Consider the following 21,957-nt stretch of genomic DNA (forward strand, 5'->3'; position numbering starts at 1 on the left):
ATTGCAATATAAATTGATAAAATATTTGCAGAAAGGCATTATGCAATTATTTTACAATTTTAGAGTACTCAACTGCTTACCACAATAAGCAAATAAGGAAAAAGAATTAACATAGCAGTGAATTTTGTAGGCGTAGTGACAAAAAAGTGTTAAACGAAGTTCATTAGCAGCTGCTAAGGACCGAAGATTCCTATTTTTTTATTCTGTGTTCCTCTAGTATTTTCTGAGTCATTATAGAATGCGTAAGTCTTGGTTATATTTCATCTTGATGACTAATAAACAAAATAATATTTATGAAAATTCTATCGTAATAAAAAATATGATAAAATACATAAATTTAAGTTTTAAAATAAAGATTATAAAAATGAATGGAAAAAATTCAGGGAAGTAGCTATCTAAGAAAGCTGTCATATTCAACTACTTAAATGACAATAAAATATAAGTCTAGAATAAAGGAAGTAATTAAGCATACAGTGGGCATTTATTATGATGTTCAATTTTGACAAAATAAAGAAAAGGCCTGATTCATGATATGGAAATGCTGTCAATTATGTGAATAGATCATCACATTAATAGGAATAATCTTAGGAATTTACTAACAAAGCAAATAAACGCAAGCAGTCTATCTGATAATTTAAAAAATTGACGAGATTGTAAACACGGCAAGAAAACATTTAACGCTATTAAAGTTAGTTTTATTGAATTTAGTTGATAAAATTTACATAATGTGTGTGTAACAAGAGAAGAGTCTAGTTCTAAAAAGAAATAATAAAAGATGAAGTTTATTTTGTAGAAATTATATTTAATGTAGATGCATCCGGACTGCCCTGGAAGAGAATGAGAAAATTCGCTTATGTCTACAAAGTGCATCGAATCTTAAAGATAAGATTATGCTTCTTCTTGCAAGCATATTATACTGGTTTTAAAAGAAAACTATTTTTTATTTACCGTTCACAGAAGAAGAAAAAAAAAAAAAAAAAAAAAAAAAAAAAAAAAAAAAAACCATAGCTTTTAAAAGTACTGAGAAGGATAAATTTTCGTATTACTTCAGGCGTTATTCCAAGAATTGGATGATAGCTGTTTTATTTGACGACTTGCTCTTAAATTGTTTTATTTCAGATGTACTTGCCTACAACCTTAAAATACCTTTCTTTTAAAATTAATTTATTGCTCAATGCTGCAGGTCATCCTGATCATACGAGACTTGGGCAAAAATACAAGTGCGATATATCTATTAATCCGAACAATTGTGATTTAACACATGGATCAAAGTTCGAATGCTAAATTCAAGTATTTATTATCTAAGAACTATATTTCCTGAAACAAGGACTCTATTGCATCACTCAATTTTTGGGAAATTGAAAGAATAAAAAAAAAAGGAAAGTTGCGATATTTGTTTATCTTTGCAAAGAATTAGTACCTCACTGAAATAACTTCAACGTGTGGGCGAGGACTTCGTTGAAAAGAAATGTTGTTGTCTCACAAAACACTGGAAGAGTATAATGAGCATGGTATCATGGAAAAAAATTAGCAAAGATGTTGTTTAAATTGCTCTACGCAAAATCTAGGTATCCGTACAGTGGATGTAGAAAAATAAGTGAATATCGTAGAAAGTGAACTGATTGAGAACGGTTTGGTTAATTTCCAGTATGAAATAGCTGTAGAAAAAGAAAGTAATTACAGGAAAAGGAAGAATAGAGATTTTATAATAAAAATACCATAAAAGGATTACTTGAAGCTCTTTTTAAATATAGGTTAAATCAAAGTTGACAAAACTGAAATGCAAATCAGAGCAAAAATTGATGGAGATGCAATCAAATGTTATCTCGAAATATATGGGGGAGGGAAAATAACGAATTTTCTGATTAAAGAAATACCCCCGGTTGCAATGAGCTATCCAAATGAGTTACAATTACGTAGCCGTTAATTTTAATGAAAGATTTCATTTACATATTTTCTTTGATTTTAAATGATTTAAATAACGACTATGTGTTAATTTAATAAATTATTTATGTAAATAATACATGTGTATACAAAAACTGTTTATCAGGCTTACAGAATTTTACACTTTATATTAATGTTAATAATTTATAAAAATATTATCAGCGATATCAAGAATAAAGTAAATTGAGGAGTACGTAGGAAGATATTTAAATCCTACAGAGGCTTTTAAGCATGTTGAACATAATCTCTGCGATACCTAAAATTCGACAAGCATGTTACAGTAAACATCGCTTAATGTGATCGCGGTTGATGTTATAATTCAGAAATTATTATCGAATTGTCAAAATCACAGCTCTTTATATAAGGAAACATGGGAAATATCGTGAAAATTTTATCGTGAAAATTTTAAATTGAAGTCGCCAAACAAGTTCAAAATGGGAGGCCTGACAGTGCCACACCTTTATGCAAGTCGACTGCTGTTCCAGAAAGGCATAAATCTTCATAACGGTGCCGTGGAATAACACGACGTACACAAACTGAAGGTTACTTTCTCGCTTGGAAACTGACAGTGGGCATCCTTATGCGAAACAGGCGTTTTCCATAAAGGTGCGCATACCTTTATGCAGGTACGATTTTCTTTTTAAATTACTGAATAATTCCCTAAGCAGAGGATGAAATAAAGGTTCGGCGCTCTTATAAAAAGGCTAAATTTTCATAAAGCAGCTCGTATCTTTATAAAATTGTCGGACTGGCATAGTCGAAGGGATCCATTATTCAAAACAATTCACTATGTAAATATTTTACATGCTAATATTCAACTATAATTTTCGTTAGCTTATGATTGAATGGTAGAAGAATTGGGAGGTTTTTAACATAACTTCTATCACGTTGTTTAAGTCTTCCGCGTACTTTCAGCAATCCATCTTCATCAGTGAATAGATGCAAATTACTTAACTATTTGAACTTACAACCCCGTTTTTACGAATGCAACAGATTTCACTCAGAAATGATTGCTTCTGTATTAATTTAATTAATATGGTCTCCAATTTTTTAATTTCCTATGTTCCTGTTAACCTTTGCCTTTTTTGAAAATTCCTCAAAATTTATAAATAAAGCTTGAAACTTGAACAATTTAAGAATAACTATTACTTGTAGCAGTAAAATTAGATAAAATATATTACTAATAATACTAAATAATTTTAAGCAAGAATCAGCATTATTCAGTTTTACGTTGACTAGAAAAGTCTTTTTGGATCACGGCATCCGGAATATCTATGTTAGAGTATTCTTGAGTATTAAAGAACCGAGGTATGCAAAACCTCAGATTACAATGAAAAGTTTGTCAGGTTCGTTTCCACTTGAAATCAGATCTGAAGGATTACTATCCGATGCAACGTGTCTGCATTGCCAGGTGGCTGAACGTGAGTCCTTCTGTGGTTCATAGACTTTGGTGACAATTTCTTACTTCAAACTCGGCATCCAAGAGGTTCAGCCAAGGAAGGCCAACCTCTACGACAAGTGCTGATAACCGATGTTTGTTGTTATGCTCACGAAGGAATAGAACTTCAACTCAGATTTAACTCAGATCCTCACTAGCTCAGGCACTGGAAGGTTGGTGTCAACGTTAATCGTAAGTAGAAGGCTTCACGAAGGCGCGAGGCGGCCGTCCATTTACATGCCCCTTACATCATGTCATAGAAGGGAACGTTGAGGTAGGCACGTCAATATGTCCACTGGATAACTATTAATACTAATCAATACGGGCTGTTTCCTTTATGGATGAGTCCAGAATTAGCATCCACATGGATGGAAGGCGTTATTTGACTTGAAGAGAACTTAGAACCCTTTATCAGCCATCAAACATACGCGAAAGAGGTGCATACGTAGGAGGCAGTGGTCTGTTTTTGGAGTAGTATCTCTTTGAGTGGACGCACAGACTTCCATTCTTTCCACGTAGAACCATGAATGCTCAGTCCTACAGAGATGAAATTCCTGATGCGTATGTGCCCCCTTATGCCGGGGAAGTAGGTGATAATTTCCTGCTGTAAGGCAACTATAGACCGAACAGGGCTCACATCGTGGATGATTATCTTCAGTAGCAAACAACTCAGCGCATGGAGTGGCCAGCTCGATCATACGACCTGAATCCTCTCAAGCATGTTTGGTAAGCTTTAGGAAGACGTATAGATGCTTTTAATACTCCTATTCAGACCCTAGCTACGATTGCAATTGCTTTGGAATAAGAATGGCTCTCACTTTCTACAGAACTGATAGACTGCATTATTGACAGCATCGCTCATTTCTGAATGTGCTGTATTGCTCATAGGGCAGATCATAATCCATACTGAACGTATTGTTACTATACCAAACTGACACATCCGACTTGTTCATTTCATACATATGCTAATTTCTATAACTCCATGATTGTCTGGCAATTTCTTTTCACGTTATTTGATACCTTATAGTGTGTTGCATATTGTGAGTCAGTTGCATTAAATTCTACATGTAACATTTTGAGTAATCGTCATTTTTTTATGTTTCCTTAATTAATGATAACCAATGTAGTATCTCCTTGAGTTAAAATTTGTAGTAGCACCACTCATTTTGTTAAAATTTGTAGTAGGAAAATATGTTCTGTGTGTGGGAAAAGATACCACGAGAATCTCCATTTTCCGTTGAGAAATAAATCATCATCATCATCGAAACTTTAGAATCTGAGTATGAAAAATTTAAAACGAAACATCAGCGAGAAGTTCCAGTGCACATCTCCTTCTGGGCCCAGACTTTTGGTCGAAGAGTGGTAATGGTCTGTTTGTATTGGTTCACTAAAGTACCGCGATATGCTTTATTAATGATTTTATGGGAAAGTTACATACAGTTAAAACAATGCTAGGCATGGGCAGAACTTCTTGTTTCAGAATCATCAGAGAATGTGCGAGTAGATTCCCAGTGAAGGCACATAAAGTATACATCTTAATTTCTGGGTTAAATAATTTTTTATTTATAATTCCAATGAGAGTCTCAGCATGAGTTAGCAGTAAAAATAGAAGTTATATGAGAAGTTTGGACTTTTCAGTAATACCAAAAATAGCGCAAGATTTGAATAATTCAAGGAAAATTGATACTTTAGTATCAGTTCACGACTTTTGTAACATAAAATTAACTGATGAAACTTTTAATGTACCAGAACTTGCAAAGGGCATTTAAGGACCAGAGGATTTCTTTGAAATATTAAAACCGAGACAGATTCACTATGAAAACTCGAGTTTTCTTTTGAAAATCTATGTATATGTGTTTATTGTGTCAGGAAGACTACATCAGAAAAACGAAATTGTGTACATTGTGAGTTAATGAAGCAATGAGAAAGTTTTGGGAGGTAGAAGCTGCCGAAAAGAAGAACATGAAAAATAATGAAACCATAATATATGAGGATTTTCAGGAAATTTATAAAAGGGATAAATCGGATAGATATGTTGTAACTATGCCTTTAAAGGAATATTCCTCATGCCTATAAGAATGAAAGGACATATGTTTAAAAAAGTAACAGCCTTAGTGCAAAAAAATTCTGTTTAGATCCTGGTTATTTAAACTTATACATAGAGTTTTTAGCAGAGTATGAGCAAATGTGACCCATGTAATGGAAAAAGAAAATGAGAGTTGTTCATACTTTTTATCCAAATTAGGTGTGTATAAACCTGAAAGAAATTTCACTAAACTTAGGATGTATTTATCACATAATATCCTACAACGAAAGGAAACTCGTTAAACTTACTACTATATAACGGATATGCGACTCAATGTTGCCTTATTGATTAGGTTTAGGAACCATAGCTTTACATTTACTGTCGATGTAAAAAAGTCTTCCGCGTGATCTGGATAACTCCAGAACAGAGAAAAAATTGGATAGAAAAAAATTGATGAACCAGCAAATGTTGTAGGGTTCTCCACTCTTTTTCTACTCAAATGAACATTGAGGAACCTACTGAACAGCTTAGAGACTTATCGCTGAGTTCAAATAATTGAAGATGTAGACTCAGAAGGGTTAAACTTCTTTTATTTCACTCAAAGTAAGATAACAGTCGAATAAAGCCTCCACTCAGGCTTAAACTCAGAATAAGAAATAAAAACTAAACTATTACTGAACTAGGAGAGACTTAGCCAAAGCTAAACAACAAGTATCTAAGGTAGTTGGCCCTTAATTTAAATTAGCCGGCGAATATCGAAAGGTACGTAATATAGGGCCGAGCGTAACAGCTTCAAGAGAGACGTAGCTCGAAGGCAAACAGGCGCTAATCAGAATTCTCTCTCTCTCATGAAGTAAGATGAATCTTCCTTACGTACTTCTTCGAACTCATTTGTATTCAAAGGGATTCTAAAAACTCATTCTGGTAGGAAATTGTAAGTAGAAACAAGAACTGATAGGAAAGGTTATCATAATTAAAATAACCGTTATAAAATTAAAATATACCTTACAAAGTCTTTGAATTAGCGACTATGACGTATGCGGAGCATACTTAGCAATGCATATGCTATGAAAATTAGACATAGATGAGTTCAAGAAATTTTTATTAGCTGCTTCGATAATAATGTCTGATATATACATGGACAGCATTTAATCAGGATCTGTCACGATAATTTGGGCTAAAGGAGTACAATATCAATTAACTGTAATTTTGAAAAAAGGTAGCATATGCCTTCACAACGCGTATGCTACCTTTTTCTATTTAAAGACTTTTAAATAGAAAAAGGAGGTAAGTGTTTTTTAATCTATTTTCAATAATAATGAGTTTAACAACAGTAGAGAGTCAAATTACACATTTTTAACAACTAAAGACACCAAAACATTAGGAGTCTTTTGGAATCCCAAGGATCACTATTTTACATTTAAGATGAAACATGAGGATGTAATTGGGGACATTAAGAGAACTGTATTGTCAACGATCGCGCATTTCTTTGACTCACTGTGATTTCTAGGTCCTATTATATCAAAAGAGAATGTGCTTATGCAAACGTGGTGGCAACTGAAGATAGATTGGAATGTCGTTGTACCAGAAGAAACTGAAAATGTGTGGCAATGATTTATGAAGTCTTTACATACAATAAATAACATAAAGAGTCATAAGAGAAGATGCAGTAAATATTGAGTTGCATAGATTAGCAAACAGCTTTAAATTGGTTTAATAGGCAGTAATATATGCCAATATGTCAATGCGAATGGAAAAATGAAGATAAAGCTGACTGAAAGCAGGTCCAGGGTTTGACCCATAAAATAAGTCACTGTACTGACACACTATGTAATGGTTCTCCCAATGATATATAGCGCAAGGAGCATTAAAATTCGACGTTATTAGAATGATCCCATGATCGTTTTATGGTGTTTGAACAAGGATACTGAGCAGTTAAAAAATTTAATGGCCAATAGAGAAGAAAACCATTCAAGAGATGTCGGACATGTAGCAGTGGAGACAAGGTACATCGGAAAGTAATCATGCAGATTTGGTTTCGCGGGGAGTAGAACCTGACAAACCTTTCACTATAATCTTTGGTTTGTGTACTTGAGTTCCTTAGTATGCAAAAATATTCTGATATAGATGTTCCAGATACTGTGATCCAAAAATGCTCTTCTAGTGTACTTAAAATATTCAATGATGTTCACTCGTATATAAAATCATTTAGTTTCAGCGTTATTTACAGAGAAATGGGGAAAAAGGAAAGGCGAACAGAACGCTTATCAACAGAAATGGTAAATCTGAGAAAATATGAATCAAACTAATATAGAAGCAATTAATTCTTTGTGAAATAATTTGTATTCGTAAAAACAAGGGAAGGAATTTCAAAAGGTAAGTAATTTTCATCCATTCATTGATGAAGATAGATTGTTAAGAGTAGGTGGAAAACTTACACAGCGTAATGTAAGTTATGCTAAAAATACTAATTCATCTACCATCCAGTCATAAATTAACTAAAATCATAGTTAAATATTATAATGTAAAAGATTTACAAACAGGACCTAATGCTTTTTAGGTTTTAGGTAGTGAAAGGCAGAAATTTGTGCAGAAATGGAGTGCAAAAGTGTGTAATTTGCTTTAAAACTATCTCTAAATCAATACAACTGTTAATGGGTAAATTACCAAAGGGTAGTTGGAATATTACCAAATGATAAGGAATAATTAAAAACTATCCATTCTGCTTTATAACCAAGGCCATACGTTCGGAATTAGTCACAGGTTTTACTTCAGCAGCTTTCGTAGATACACTCAAGCTGTTTATGTTAAGAAGAATGTAGTGTAGTAAGGTGCACACAGACAATGCGAAAAACGTAATAGGAACAATGCTTAAGCTGGTAAATCAGGCAAATAACCTTTTGTCATAATATATGAATTCAGAGACTGTTCATTATTACTTTTCGCCTTCTAGAGCTGAAAATTTCGGAGGCCTCTAGAAGGCAGACATTAAATCCCTTAAATATTACTGGAAAATTGTCCCAGGGAGTCAAGTCCTGTCCAATGGAACGACAAGCGATTACTATTTTTAAGTGTAATACTGATACTGAGTGTTCTGAAACTCAACGGGTTTCACGACCCGGGTGAGCAACTAACTCTCACGCCCGTCGACTCAGTTGATGTCACTCGAGCGGTTTTAAATACCATCCGAGCGCAAAGCACTCCACCATTGGCATTTTTTCCCAAAAGACTTTCGCCAGCAAAGAAAAATTATAGTACTTTTGAAAGACAGCCATTAGTCAATTACTGTGCTGTAAAATACTTTAAGCATAACTTAAAAGGACAAAATTTTATTAGCTACACTGATCAAAAAATATTTAACCCGTGTGTTTAATGTTTAATTCAAGTCTCATTCCATGTCTCCTCTCTCGATAGCGTATGTATTTAGATTTTATAGCTCAGTACAGCACAGAACATCAGTACGTTTCTGAGGCGGCTAATGTAGTCGCTGATGCACTGTCTCGGATTGGTGCAGGGGACTCGGTAGATTTTTCAGAGATTGTAAAACAGGAACAAAATAATTATGAGTCTCTTTATAGCTTAATCTCTTTATAGTTTAAGTGACTTAAACCCCCAATTACGCTGGAAATTTTTTGTGACAAAAGTAATAACAGAGTTAACCCATACGTACCAGCTAGTCTGAGACAGATAATCTTCAGATCTCTATATAATCATTTCCATCAGGATTTCCCTGCTACAAAACGCCTTATACAAGATGTTGGACTGTCAACAATGCAAAATTGCTAGACATAAGCACAGTCCACGTCAACAATTCGCCTTACCAACCGCAAGATTTGACCACATCCATTTAAAATTGGTCGGGATATTACCTTCCTCTCAAGAATTTTAATACCTACTTACATGTATTGATTGATTCACCTGACGACCTGAAGCATTTGCTATCAAGGGAATATTTTCAGAAACTGTTGTTCGCACATTCATCTCGGGCTGGATATTTCGTTTTTCATGCAGTAATAACGGACTCTACAATAATAACGGACCAGGGTAGGCAGTTCCATTCATCTCTGTTTTACTTGCTGTCAGCCTTTTTGGTCATAAAGCACATACCAACAACTTCATATAATCCAGCCAGCAATGGTTTGCTTAAGCGTTTCCATCGCTTCTTGAAACAGGCACCTAGATACCATATTAGAAACCAATGTACTGATTCACTGCCATTAGTCCTGTTATGAATACGACCAGCCTTCATATCTGAACTAAAGTATTCTATAAATGAGTTGGTATACGTTTCCACTATACGTCTTTCTAGAGAAGTCCTTGTTCCATCTACGCAAAGCAGCGTTGAGCCTTCAGAATTCGTACACAGGTTCCAAAACATTATGTGGAACTTGTCACCTACTCAAACTTTATAGCACTCCTGTCATGCCATCATTCGGCACGATGCAGTGCGAAAACCATTATAGCGACCTTATGATGGTGGTTGAAGGTAAGGTTGGAATCTAAGGTGACTTCAAGGTTCGTAGTCTTGCTTTCCGAGGCAATTGGTCAAATAGGTTGGGTTTAGACACATGTTTATTTGAATTTCCTTTTCGGAAGATAATGGCAAAAGACATTTGCGTGTTTACGAAGATAGCCATTCTAAGTTTCAATGTTCATGGAGGTCCAGGTAAATTGAACATTTTGACGTACTGTTTTTATATTCATAGTTTGTATGAGTACAGCGGTACATCCCCAAACACTGCAAATTGAATTTTGTGTTCATGTAGGATGTCATGAGTATAGATACTAAAGAGAATGGAGCACAACACGCTGCCATTGGAAATTCCAGCTTGATGTTGCAAATTGTGGAAAGTTGCGATCATATTCGAGCATAGAACTTGTAGCTGTTGAGGAATGAACTGATGATTTCGATGATATAATCAGGCTGTAGGGTTGTACATGATCTGTTAAGGCTACGTAGTCCAATAACCCTAACAGGCATGAAGCGAACTATCGCTATGTCTGAAGCATGAAGCGATGAGAAAGTCGTCAAAAGGTTAAAAAACTTTTTTATTTAAACAGAGTTTAGAATAGAAACGCCCTGTCTTGTTCTACAATGAAAGCCACAACTCATGGTGAATTCAGTCAGATTTAAGTGAAACGTTGAACAGCAGACGACGATTGCTTAAATAAATATTTTTGGAAGTTGATTCACTATTTTACCGGAGTGTTAAAATCAAAGTGCCAGCAGCGATAGAACGAAACGCGGAACAATTACATTTACCAGAGGTGGCAGCAAACTTAACACATAGCCCGTATTCAGAAACACACTCTGTCTTAAAATCCAAGAATATATACTGACTACTCATTTGCATTCTGGTGAGAAATACGGAAAGGAGAAGTAATAGTAAAGACCGAAATTATAATAACTGGTTTATTTAAAATAAAAACATTTCAAGACAGCGTGAGTTGGGCGAACTTATACAGAAAGCTACTGTACTGCACCCTCTGAAAAGCTTTAACGATGTCTAAAAAGACAACACCAGTGAGTAATTTGCAAATGAACTGCTCTGTTGCTGTGTTTATCACAGGCCTTGGTGTGGAATTCTATGACTTATTCTGAATCCAAATCATTCAAGAGGAAAGTTCTTAGTAATATTGTAGTGGTGGTGTAGATGACGCAGGATGACCTTTAGCGATCTTAGAAAGGGCGCTGTATAAGCTCGTGAGCCTATACTTCTGCTGGAAAGTATGATTTTATTGAGCTAGGGAAAAATAAATATCGTGCATTGTATAGTTTTTATATATATAGTATATAGCTTTCTAGCTTTGAGGGAAGTAATTGAGCTACAAGCAGAAATTTATGTTTCTTTAAATATTGGTGATGGCATTAGGAGCAGAATGCTTCGCAGCCTTGTTACTGATTCCATAATGTTAGGCAGCTTTTCTATTTTTGACTGTTTTGTTGATGCTCACAATTTGCGAGGAAGTGGCAGTCGAAGGGGGGGTCACATGGTCTAAGTTGTATAAAGTTGTTCATTTTTCTATTGACTTTAGTGATAATATTATAGTCATATGGCCAGGGGTTTGTGTGGATGATGTTTTCCAGCTCATCAGCAAGCCAGTCTACTTTATCATCATCAGAATAAATGATTTTCGGTGAGCCGTTGAGTGGAAGGATTAGCATCTACCTTTTAGTAAGTTTTCTGTTAAAATCTAATAAGGAATTATTTTCAGTCGTCAATGATTTCAGGAATTATTCCCATTTCTGCTATTTGGAAGTTTTCAGTTCTATTTTAAATTATAGGATCTAACACTCTTTGGACTCATAAACTAATCTAGATCCTATTAATGAACCTGGCGATTTCTCGCACAGGCGTGAAATATACCAGCACAGAAGAAGGGTAAAAATAACCCTTTATTAATTTCAACTATGAACAGAAAGGCATGTACTTCGTGCTTTACCAATAACACCGACAACTTGCTGTGAAACTAAGAATTTGTAACACAATAAATCCAACTGTGTAACACAAACAGAATTTGTAACACAATAAATCCAACTAAATAAGAATTTTTTACCTAATAAACCAATAATACTAACCTCCACTCTATGTCTATCTTCGATGTATCTTGTTTGGAGACTCCAAATTTAGTAATAACTGGAAGATGATCTGAGATGAGCTTGTTCTTGACCTCGAGCATCATGGGGAGATTGGTGTTTGTATGCAAAAAGTCTAGGATATCGTGCTTTTCTCCAGTGTAATTAATGTACGTAAGTTCATAGACTGCAGTGGGCCTGCAATATTGATGTACTCGGTAAATTGATGTACTCGGTTTTACGCTGTTATTTGTGGCACGACAGCCTCCATAAATGTGTGATATTGCTTTACATAGAATGTTATCCATGACAAAGTCAGTGAACCTTTTTATGCGAAGGATTGTAAGCACAGATGAAGAAAACACTTTTCAAATTAGGTAGATAACTAAACTAGTAACCTGCTCGTATTCCTTAGAATTATTGTCCATAACAAAACCATTTTTTCGTGTTTCAGTTATGATACACATTTATAATGAACTAAATTTATCTAACTATTTAATTTTTTCTATTTATTTTATAAAATTACTAAGTTAGAAATTTTCGGTAATTAACGGTATCTGTTTCAAATCCATATACTAGGTTTGGTGGTCCATAATTTGTCTCAGCTGATACATAAGTAGTGAAAATGCTTTCTGACAAAATATAGAACTAAGCTTATTAATTTTTCAACTATAAAATAAATTAGTAATTTCAAATAATGAAGTTTGGAAATTTTAAAATCAAATGTTTTGTTAAAATCTTTAATACTGGAATCATTTTGTTATTCCCTTTTAGGAGTTCCGAAAATATTTCCTATTCATTTGAATCCAAAGAATTTCCCACCAGGATTTTTGGAAGATAAAAATTCTGAGAAGACAGTCTCTCTAACTGCTCACAGTGAATTGTTTCACAAAGAAATCATTTTGCCTATAAACTTTAATGCTGGTTATGTTTTTATTCAGACAGATAAACCTGTTTACACACCAAGAGACAGAGGCAAGTTTTTTTGCTTGTTTCTTTAAAATGTATGTAAACTGATTTTATCTAAAATGTTTAAGATAGTCTTTAAATCAATAATTTAAAAAGTTTTCAATTTAGAATGTTTTTAATCTGTGCGATTAGCAGAGAAATGCATAATATTTTGTGAGCAAAATTTCTTGTGCAAATGTTTCAATTTGTGTTTACATCCAGTAAATGGCATCCTTACTGAAACAGTACATAAATTACTATGCTGTAATAAATTGTGAATGAATCTGCTGTCATTATTGAATATTTCGAAGAACAACGATGATATTCTGGCTAGCATAAAATTATTTCTGTGGGGATCATTGATACATGCCATTAACTAAGCATTGCTAGTTGTATTGGTGGGATCACAGAATATACAATGCTGAGTATACAATGCTATATAGTGGATATAATTTAGAATTATATCCAATATATGTCACTGTATGTGAAATTAGATGAGTATGGTACTGCAATGTATATCCATTATATGAGTATGATACTGCATTTGTATACCATAAACAATAGTGGGTACACCTTATTCAATATACACTATATGACATTGCATGTGGTATGATGATGCGGTATAAATTAGAGGTTAAAGCCGAAAACATCGCAGCAAAAAAATCGGGAACGAAAACCTCGTGGAGAAACGTCGTGATACAAAACATCGTGGGAAAAAATAAAGCAAGGAGAAAACATCGAAGTTCTAAAATCGTCGTCGGAAAGAAAGCGGTTCAAAAACTTCGCAGTTTAAAAACGTCGTCGAACGTCGAAAATATCGTGATAAAAAATAAGGTACCTACAAATTATCACATGACGATAACATCGCAGACATGATATTTAAGGTTTTAATAATTGCAAATGGATATTCACATAATGATTTGTGTGTGCAAGATGAAAAGAAAGATAATTTTCACATTCATATTTTTTTATAAATGAATGAATTTAAAAAAAAGCAAAACAAGAAATTTAAATAAAAGAAGTAATTTTCGCAATAAGAATATCAGATTAACAAAAGTAAAGAAAATAATCTCATTATTAGCAATTTTTTTATAAATAGAGTTATGCAGTTACTTATCTTTCTTTTTCTATTCTTTTTTAGATACTTTTCATGAAAAATTACCAGTAAAACTTATAAAAAATAATTTATTAATGACCTTTCTTAGTTAACTATGTCAGTTTGAAATTCTATTAAGTGCTATAAATTGCATTAATTTTCTATACTTAAATTTCCATTTTACATTTTCAGCAAACATTTATTAGTTAATAAAAAAATATGAAAGTAAAAATGATCCTTCTTTACACCTTGCGTTCACAAACCATAATGCGAGTTTTTACAATTATTAAACAAGTATTAAATTTTACAGTTATTAAAGCCTGAAAAAACGCATGTCTGCGATGTTTTTTTCATGCGATGATTTGTAGGTACTTTACTTTTTACCACGATATTTTCGTCGACGATGTTTTTTAATTGCGAAGTTTTTGATCCGCTTTATTTTCGACGACGATATTTTGTGCCACGATGTTTTAGAACTGCGACGTTTTCTCTTTGCTTTATTTTTTCCCACGATGTTTTGTACCACGACGTTTTCGCTTTGCGTTGTTTTCCCCGCTATGTTATCGTCCACGATATTTTTGCCGCGATGTTTTCGGCAGATACCAAATAAGATGAGTATGCAATGCCAGAATATGCAACGATATAAAAAACTGGGCCATTAATACTTGATATAGTAGAATTAAAAAAATAAAAATAAAAAAACTTCCTTACATTACACATATTGTTGTTATATATATGTTGCTAACGTAATAAAATATAATATTTTAAATCTTTGACTTTTGAATCAATTATATGCACATAAGAAAGTCAATTCGAAGTATAGAAAGGACTACAATGTATATTTTCGGACAATTAAGTTGCATTATTAATTTACATGACAACATCTATTCCTTTTATATGACAAAGAAATAAAAATTAAAACATTTTAAGAATATGTCACAAAACGACATTTAGAGTACATTTTTATTTTTTTGTTGTAAACAGAGGAAACGTTATGCACAGGATGTTGGGTATTGCTTGTATAGAAGCTGAATTCGATGTCCTTCTGACCCTATTAGACTGACAAAAGAGTTTTCGCATAAAGATAGTCTACTTCTGTTGGCTGAAATAATCAATAGTGCATATTTAAAGTCGACTAGCAAAATAGCGGAAGCCGGAACAGGTTTTGGCGGTAGTACATAATTGCAAGCGAGGCTGCCAGAAACTCTAACACATTCAAAACTTAACAACTAACTTATATTCTACAACTGATTTGTATTCTGGTGAGCACTAAACAAAAAAGAAGTATCAGCCCATAATAATTGGTTATAAACATACAATCCTACAAGAACTTTTATGTAATTTGTTTTCCAAATAACATTTAAGTTAAAACTGTTGTGGTTACATATTTAAAAAAAAATTATTTTCATTTATGAAAACATGATGTTCAGAATATTGTAAAACACAGACTAGGAGGTTAAATATAGAATAAAATAATTGTAAAATGTCTAAACATTTTTCAAAATTAGCGAGTAACTTACTATTTTTTCCATTCTGCAGATATCTTAAAATATTTTATCATTTGACAATAAAAGATTACATCACAATGAACTAAGAAAATGTACTCATCAGTGATTGGGATTAAATTAAAAAATGGACAAAAATCGTGTTGTATTAAGGATTCTGAAAGTATGTGTGTTTAAGCATAGCTAGGTAATTAGAGATTTTATATTTTGCTCTTATTGTATTTGTACTTTGTTAAGTATGCGAAAATTATTTACTGTATTTTGAATTGTTATTTGTTGTATGTGTGTAATATTTTAATGTTTTTCTGAATATTTTAGTACAGTGTGATGCTGTAGTGTGACAGTCTATCTTAACTAGATACCTACAAGTATTCAACGATATCATCCCTAATGAATGCGCTGCGTGATGTGAGAAATTTCTATTCTCACAGTAAGAAATCTTCGTATGAATGCATTATCATTTTTGAAAGTTACATCAAATAAAAATTAATTTACTGTAATGAATGACTCTCAGAAACAGACTGAAGTGACTTGAAAATATCATTTGCGAGAAGGAATCACAAACGGAAGCATTTTTTAAAAATTATGATTTAATTGACTAATTAAGATGAGCGGTTTCTGACAAACTTCAGATTGGTGTTAAGTGGAAATGACTTATAAGTCTCCATAACGTGGTATGCTTGTTGTTAAAGCAATGCCAAGAAATTGGCAGCATCCACAGAAGATCGGGCCAGAAAAGAAACCATGGAGTTTCGCGGAAAATGCTCTTTATGATCTTGTCAATGTTATTAGATCACAAAAATCTGAATTCCATGTGCCTGTTGTCTCCTACAATGTCTCGGGAGCATCTGTTAAATGGGCATCTTTGCTCTCCACCCTTAGAGATTTTGGAATGCCCTAAAATATTTATAGAATCTTTCTTAGTTATATTAACGAAAGGAAAGTTGTTTACAGATTTAATAAGGATATTTGTATTGAAAGTATAATTTACAAAGGATGCCCGCAGGGTTTCCGCAGTGCCCCGCTGCTCTGGAACACCGTAATGTAGAAATTGTTAAAGAAAGAATTTCCAAATGGTATAAGAATGTTTTGTAATGATGATGGCAATTTATATGTAATTCGTGAAAACTCTTTGGAGAAATTAGAGAAACTGTTTTCATTTGGTGTAGATTTAAGAATGTGGATTGAAAAAGAAAAGCTGAGATTAAATTTACAAAAACTAATTTCTTATTTTAGCCAAAGGGTGTGGAAAAAACTAGACCACCACTACAAAAATATGAAGATGTTAGAATTAAATATGTTGAAACCTTAAATATCTTGGTGCCTTTTCGATCGTAAACTGAATTTTAAAGAACATTTTAATAATATTTATAAAAGAACTAACTCTATTCTGACGTATTGTAAAAGCAATTTCTCAGCTGAGTCATTAGTACTGGAAAGTAACATTATTAGATTATTTTACAAAACAATTATAACGCCCATTATACTGGGGCTCGGAGTTCCAGAGCCGAAGACCTGCAGCAAATCAGAAATAAATTAGACACTATACAACGACCCTGGCTGCTGCTTCTGACCAGATACCTTAAAAAAGTCTCATCGAAAGTCGTTTGCATATTGGTTGGTATGCCGCCCCTCTCGATATTTTGTTGTTTTTATTATGATAAATTTAAATTACGTTCACAAAATGTTGATTTTGTTATTTATGGGGGTTTTACTGCATACAATATATGTTTTTTAGTCTTTAATATTAACAGTATACATCCTGCATTAGGAAAAGCAGTGGAATATCAGAGACGAAATATTTTCTTAGGAGAATTGGATATATTTACTTCAGGTTTCGGGTTATGATAATGGAATTGGTACGACATATGTGGTTTACTTGTTTGGTACAGAAATGGCAAAGTGTTTGTTTGGACTATGGCAAAATTAGACTTGAACCTTACAATTCGGTTTTTCAAGCCGAAATGTCTGCTTTCATATTTGCTCTTAAATAGACTGATAAAAACCTAACTATAAAAACATATATTAGTATAGTATATACAGACTCATTCTCTCATTTGGAAGCACTAGCAGATGCATGCTGATAACACAATATAAAAGATCTCCTACATAAAAGATCTCCATGTGAAAGTTGAAAAAATAACATCAACTGAAAATGAACTGGTTGAAAGCCCATATTGGTGTTATAGGCATGGCAGGGCCGACATAACCGGCCAAAAAGGCTGTCATAGGTAATGCCGGCGATCTGTTGGATATTAAAGCATAAAAGATAATTGTTATTGGCAAAATCAAGGATTTCTCTTATGATTGCTGGAAAGCGAAAGGGACAATTCCGCGAAAAAGGAAAGATTAATTTGTTGAACTTTGAAGTTTCTAAAACTATGAGACTGTTGATTTTGATTACAATCAAATAATAACTGGACACGGGCGCTTCCAGGCGTACCTGAAAATATTTAATTTGAAAAATAATAATCTTAGTAATTTTTATAGTGCACTTCAACGAAATGCACGACATTTCGTTGAAGACTGCGTATTATTGCGACATGTCAGGGAAAAATATGATAACATAAAGGAATTCTATTGCAGCAGAAAAGAGATTAGATTTGTAAAGGATTTTTGAACTTTATGAATGCCAATAAAACAATATTGGGAATTTTGATTTGATGTTTTTAATTGTATTTTAGTTTTAATCTGTATTGAGTGTGCTGCGTTAACCATGAGGCCGATTATTATCGGCCAGGAGGGTTGCAACACTCTCGTATATTACTTTACATTACCTTATTTCTTAGTTTGCCTCAAAAACACTAAGTTCAGCTTATTTTCATGGATAATAAAGCTGTGACACATGTAGTACAGTGACTTTAGAATTCCTTGAAAAAGGGTGTATTCACCAGTTAAAAAGGCAAGTTCGGGCTACGAATCTCAATTATACAAAGAAGGTTTGTATTGTTATGAATTTTATACATATTATTTAATCATTAGATTGTTTTGATACAGGAGGCATGAAAAATTTGCAAAGCTCTCGCCGGGACTCGAACCCTGCATCTCTCAAATACGCGTCGAGTATGCTTCCAATTACACAGCGAAGGCATGCGGAAAGGAGGGAGAAAGTAGTTTATAATATATAAATAATTTTAGGGAAATTACACGTGAAATTGTAGTATCTTTTGTACAGTGTAACATGAAAAGTCTGAAGAGAGTGAAGCTCTGCTGGAAAAATACGATTACAAGGCAAAGCCTATTTAGCATTGAAGCAAATGACTATCTCGCTAAACTGATGAGATAGCACCGAGCTGGTGATGGTTTTTGTGACTGATAGAATTCGCCAAATGTCGCTAAACTTGACAACCATTTCGCGACATTTTGGTCCCGTTCCTGTATAATTATTGTAATAACTTGACCCCTATATGTAATGTAATATTATCAGGCTCTTATATGTAACTTTAATCGTATATGCCTTCCGGTAATTTCGAGAAATGGAAGATACTAGAGATTTCTCTGCGGCCGTAGAAAAACTAAATAAGTGTGGAGAGAGTATGAGTTTTCAGTTTTCTAGTTGTGTTAAATTCGGAACATTGAAAGATTTCCGTGCCAGCTTCGCTCTTTAGATGCGCTTTACATTGGGTTGTATGTAATGTTCTTAATAGTTTAAAATGATAACTACTGATAGTGCTCTGTCATACCGAGAAGAGTTGTAAGAGTACTTTTGTGGGAGGTTCTAGAATTGTAAACCTTTTGGTAAAATAAATGTTATCAAGATATCATCGTTTCTGTGTGTATTCAATTTATTACGAACCACACGCACGCATCAGTATTATATCGAAACTCATTGCTTACCTTCAAGTCGACTTCGAACTATTCAACTGTTATATATTTTGTAAAAGATTATTATTTTATATTTTTTCTCTGTATTAGAAGATTGTAACTTATGTTTATGATGCAGTTTTCTTTTCTAGAAGAAGAGGGTCCTATGTCGCTTTTCTTCCATTATTGCCTCATTATACATTAATGTGTTTCTCTTTCAGAGAGATTTGTTGATGGTGCTTATCTCTTAATTTCGTTCATATTATATGATGTATTTTTATTATTCAAACTAACATTGAATTTAAATTTAAATATTTTATTTTCATGTACTTTTTAATACTGATATATCTTTCAGCTCATTTCCGAATTGTAGTCCTTGGTGAAGATATAGCACCATCTGACAAAACATTTATATTCCAAATTAAGGTAAATTATTTTTTCATTTTAATGTGTCAATACACAACAGTTCAAAGAAAAGGGGAGACAGTTCTATATATAACATTTTTTTTCTCCGAAAAATAATAAATTAGTTTTTATCAGTGTAATATTTCAAATATTTTAATTTAAAAGTCATCCATTTAATAACTTTTTAAAAAGAGCTGTATTCAAGTTTTTATAATTGTTATTTAAAGAAAAATGGTAATAGTTTTAAGTTTGGAAGTAGAAATTGCGTTTACTTTCACTAATATGTCGTCTGCATTTTACTTACTGATACATTAAATGAGCAAATTTTTTAAAGTTCTCAGATATCACAGAAATACATTTAAGTTTTGCTTCCAAATAATTAAATATTACTTACTAAAATAAAAGCAAATTGAATTAAAACAGCCGTAGAATTTACATAAAATCCAAGATGGCTTGCAACGGGAAAAGTTTCAAGTTCCCAAAATTGCATGCTTTAATAAATTTGACCTCTTTTAATATGTAAAGTTCTGAGAAATACCTTAATTATTCCATTTTTCCCAGTTTTATTAAATTCTTATTTATTATTTTATACCAATTAAATATGTGTAATTACTTAACTTACTTACTGCTAAACTTTAAAACCTGATAACCTTTAAAAGTTACATCGACTTATTGGAGAGTTATCATTTCTTATATCCCACCAGCGGCCGAGCGGTAAAATCGCTAAACACTGGTAGTTCGGTCTAGGTTTCGAATTCCTGAGAAAAGCCTGACTGCATTGGCCGTTTTCGTAATTTTCTCTATTTGTAATGTGTATACGAGCCAGTTTCCCTTAGAAAATCCTCCGCTAAGCACCTCTCCCCATAAGCAGATAGCCCCTGAATGTTTTGTCATAATCAAATAAATCAAATCAAACAAACATTAATGCAGTGAAAAACAAGTATTACTATTATTTATTGCATATTTATTGTTGACAGCTACTCGCAGGAACTTTAGAATATATTAGCTGGGTTACACCTTCGCAAAGCTAGAGCACTGACTAGCTCGGACAATAAAAAAAGCACAACCAACTTCCAACACTTGATAATGTCAGTCTTTTACTTCTACTTGGAACTAACGGCTCTCTAGCCAAGAAGAAGCACTAATAGTTGAGCTTTTATTCAGAATTATACCGGTTACAGTTTCATGCTAATATTAACCCAAGCTGTTTAGTATAAAATTTTCATAGAGCTTCGGATTGAGCGACTTCGTGACGAATAAAGTATAAAGGAAAGTAGCAACATGAAGCTAACTATTCTTAAAACTTGAATAAAACGCCACACTCGTCCTTTCCAGGGAAAAAGAAACCTCTGATATAAAGTTTTCAAACAGACTGCATGAAAAGTTTTTTATGTATGTGACCCTTGATGAAGCGTGGGTTTATCTGAATGACTACAATAAAAGAAAGTCTATTTATTATGGAAAAACGTAGAGAAGAAAATATACTAACCTTGTTCCGTCAATGCAGAGAAAATTTCAGTAAGGAGTTTAGGGTTGTCTACAGTGGAAAATAAAAAATAAGAAGAGTGGGAATTATGTGAAAATCAACTGAACGTACTATCAGATACAGTTTTACATCCGATATTTACAGAAAAAAATTTATTTCTTTATCTTAATGACTTTTGAAACGTGAAATTTTATCAAGGCAAGTAACAAGTCATACTTCGAAAAGTACCACCGCATTCCTTGAAAAAATGAAGATACATATTCCTTTTCGACACATTCCTGCGAATTCACATGACCATCGATAATTTCCTAATATTTGGACGCTTTCTTAATTGCCTCGCATTTACATCCTTAAAATTCTATGGCTCCTTTATATATTTAAATTTTTTCTACATCCTACAACTCTCTGTAACTCTCTAATGTGTATTACATTGAGTCTTATGTATTACAACTGATTTTAATCCCTTTCTGGTCAATCCTGTTCCTTCATAACACATCTACTACAGTGGTTTCGTTCACTAGATGGTCTTCGAATTTTAAGATATACTTTCGTATCTTCAAATTCGGCCTAATTATGCACGTGGAGAAATATTTTGCCGTGCACAGCTATGTAAGAGATACATGATCCACATGATCTTTGAAAGTCTTATTGAACCCGATGAAGATCCAGAGACCAGATTTCCAGTTGCTACTAGAGATGTGCATAAAATGCCTGACATCTTTGCTAAC

The 21,957-nt window shown here is 33.2% G+C and overlaps 1 protein-coding gene across 1 annotated transcript in view; it reads left to right on the forward strand.

Annotated features, from left to right (window-relative positions):
* LOC118183538 (venom factor-like) overlaps nucleotides 1-21,957 on the forward strand; it is a 337,533-nt gene that overhangs the window by 24,432 nt on the left and 291,144 nt on the right. Inside the window, exons 3-4 of the mRNA XM_085818275.1 lie at nucleotides 12,760-12,960; nucleotides 19,694-19,764. Of these exons, the coding sequence (XP_085674401.1) occupies nucleotides 12,760-12,960; nucleotides 19,694-19,764 (272 nt within the window). The remainder of the gene's footprint in view (nucleotides 1-12,759; nucleotides 12,961-19,693; nucleotides 19,765-21,957) is intronic.

The sequence above is a fragment of the Stegodyphus dumicola genome, chromosome 6, assembly GCF_044657685.1.
Source record: "Stegodyphus dumicola isolate Sdum_Otavi_A_Nest chromosome 6, ASM4465768v1".
In the NCBI taxonomy this organism is placed as follows: domain Eukaryota; kingdom Metazoa; phylum Arthropoda; class Arachnida; order Araneae; family Eresidae; genus Stegodyphus; species Stegodyphus dumicola.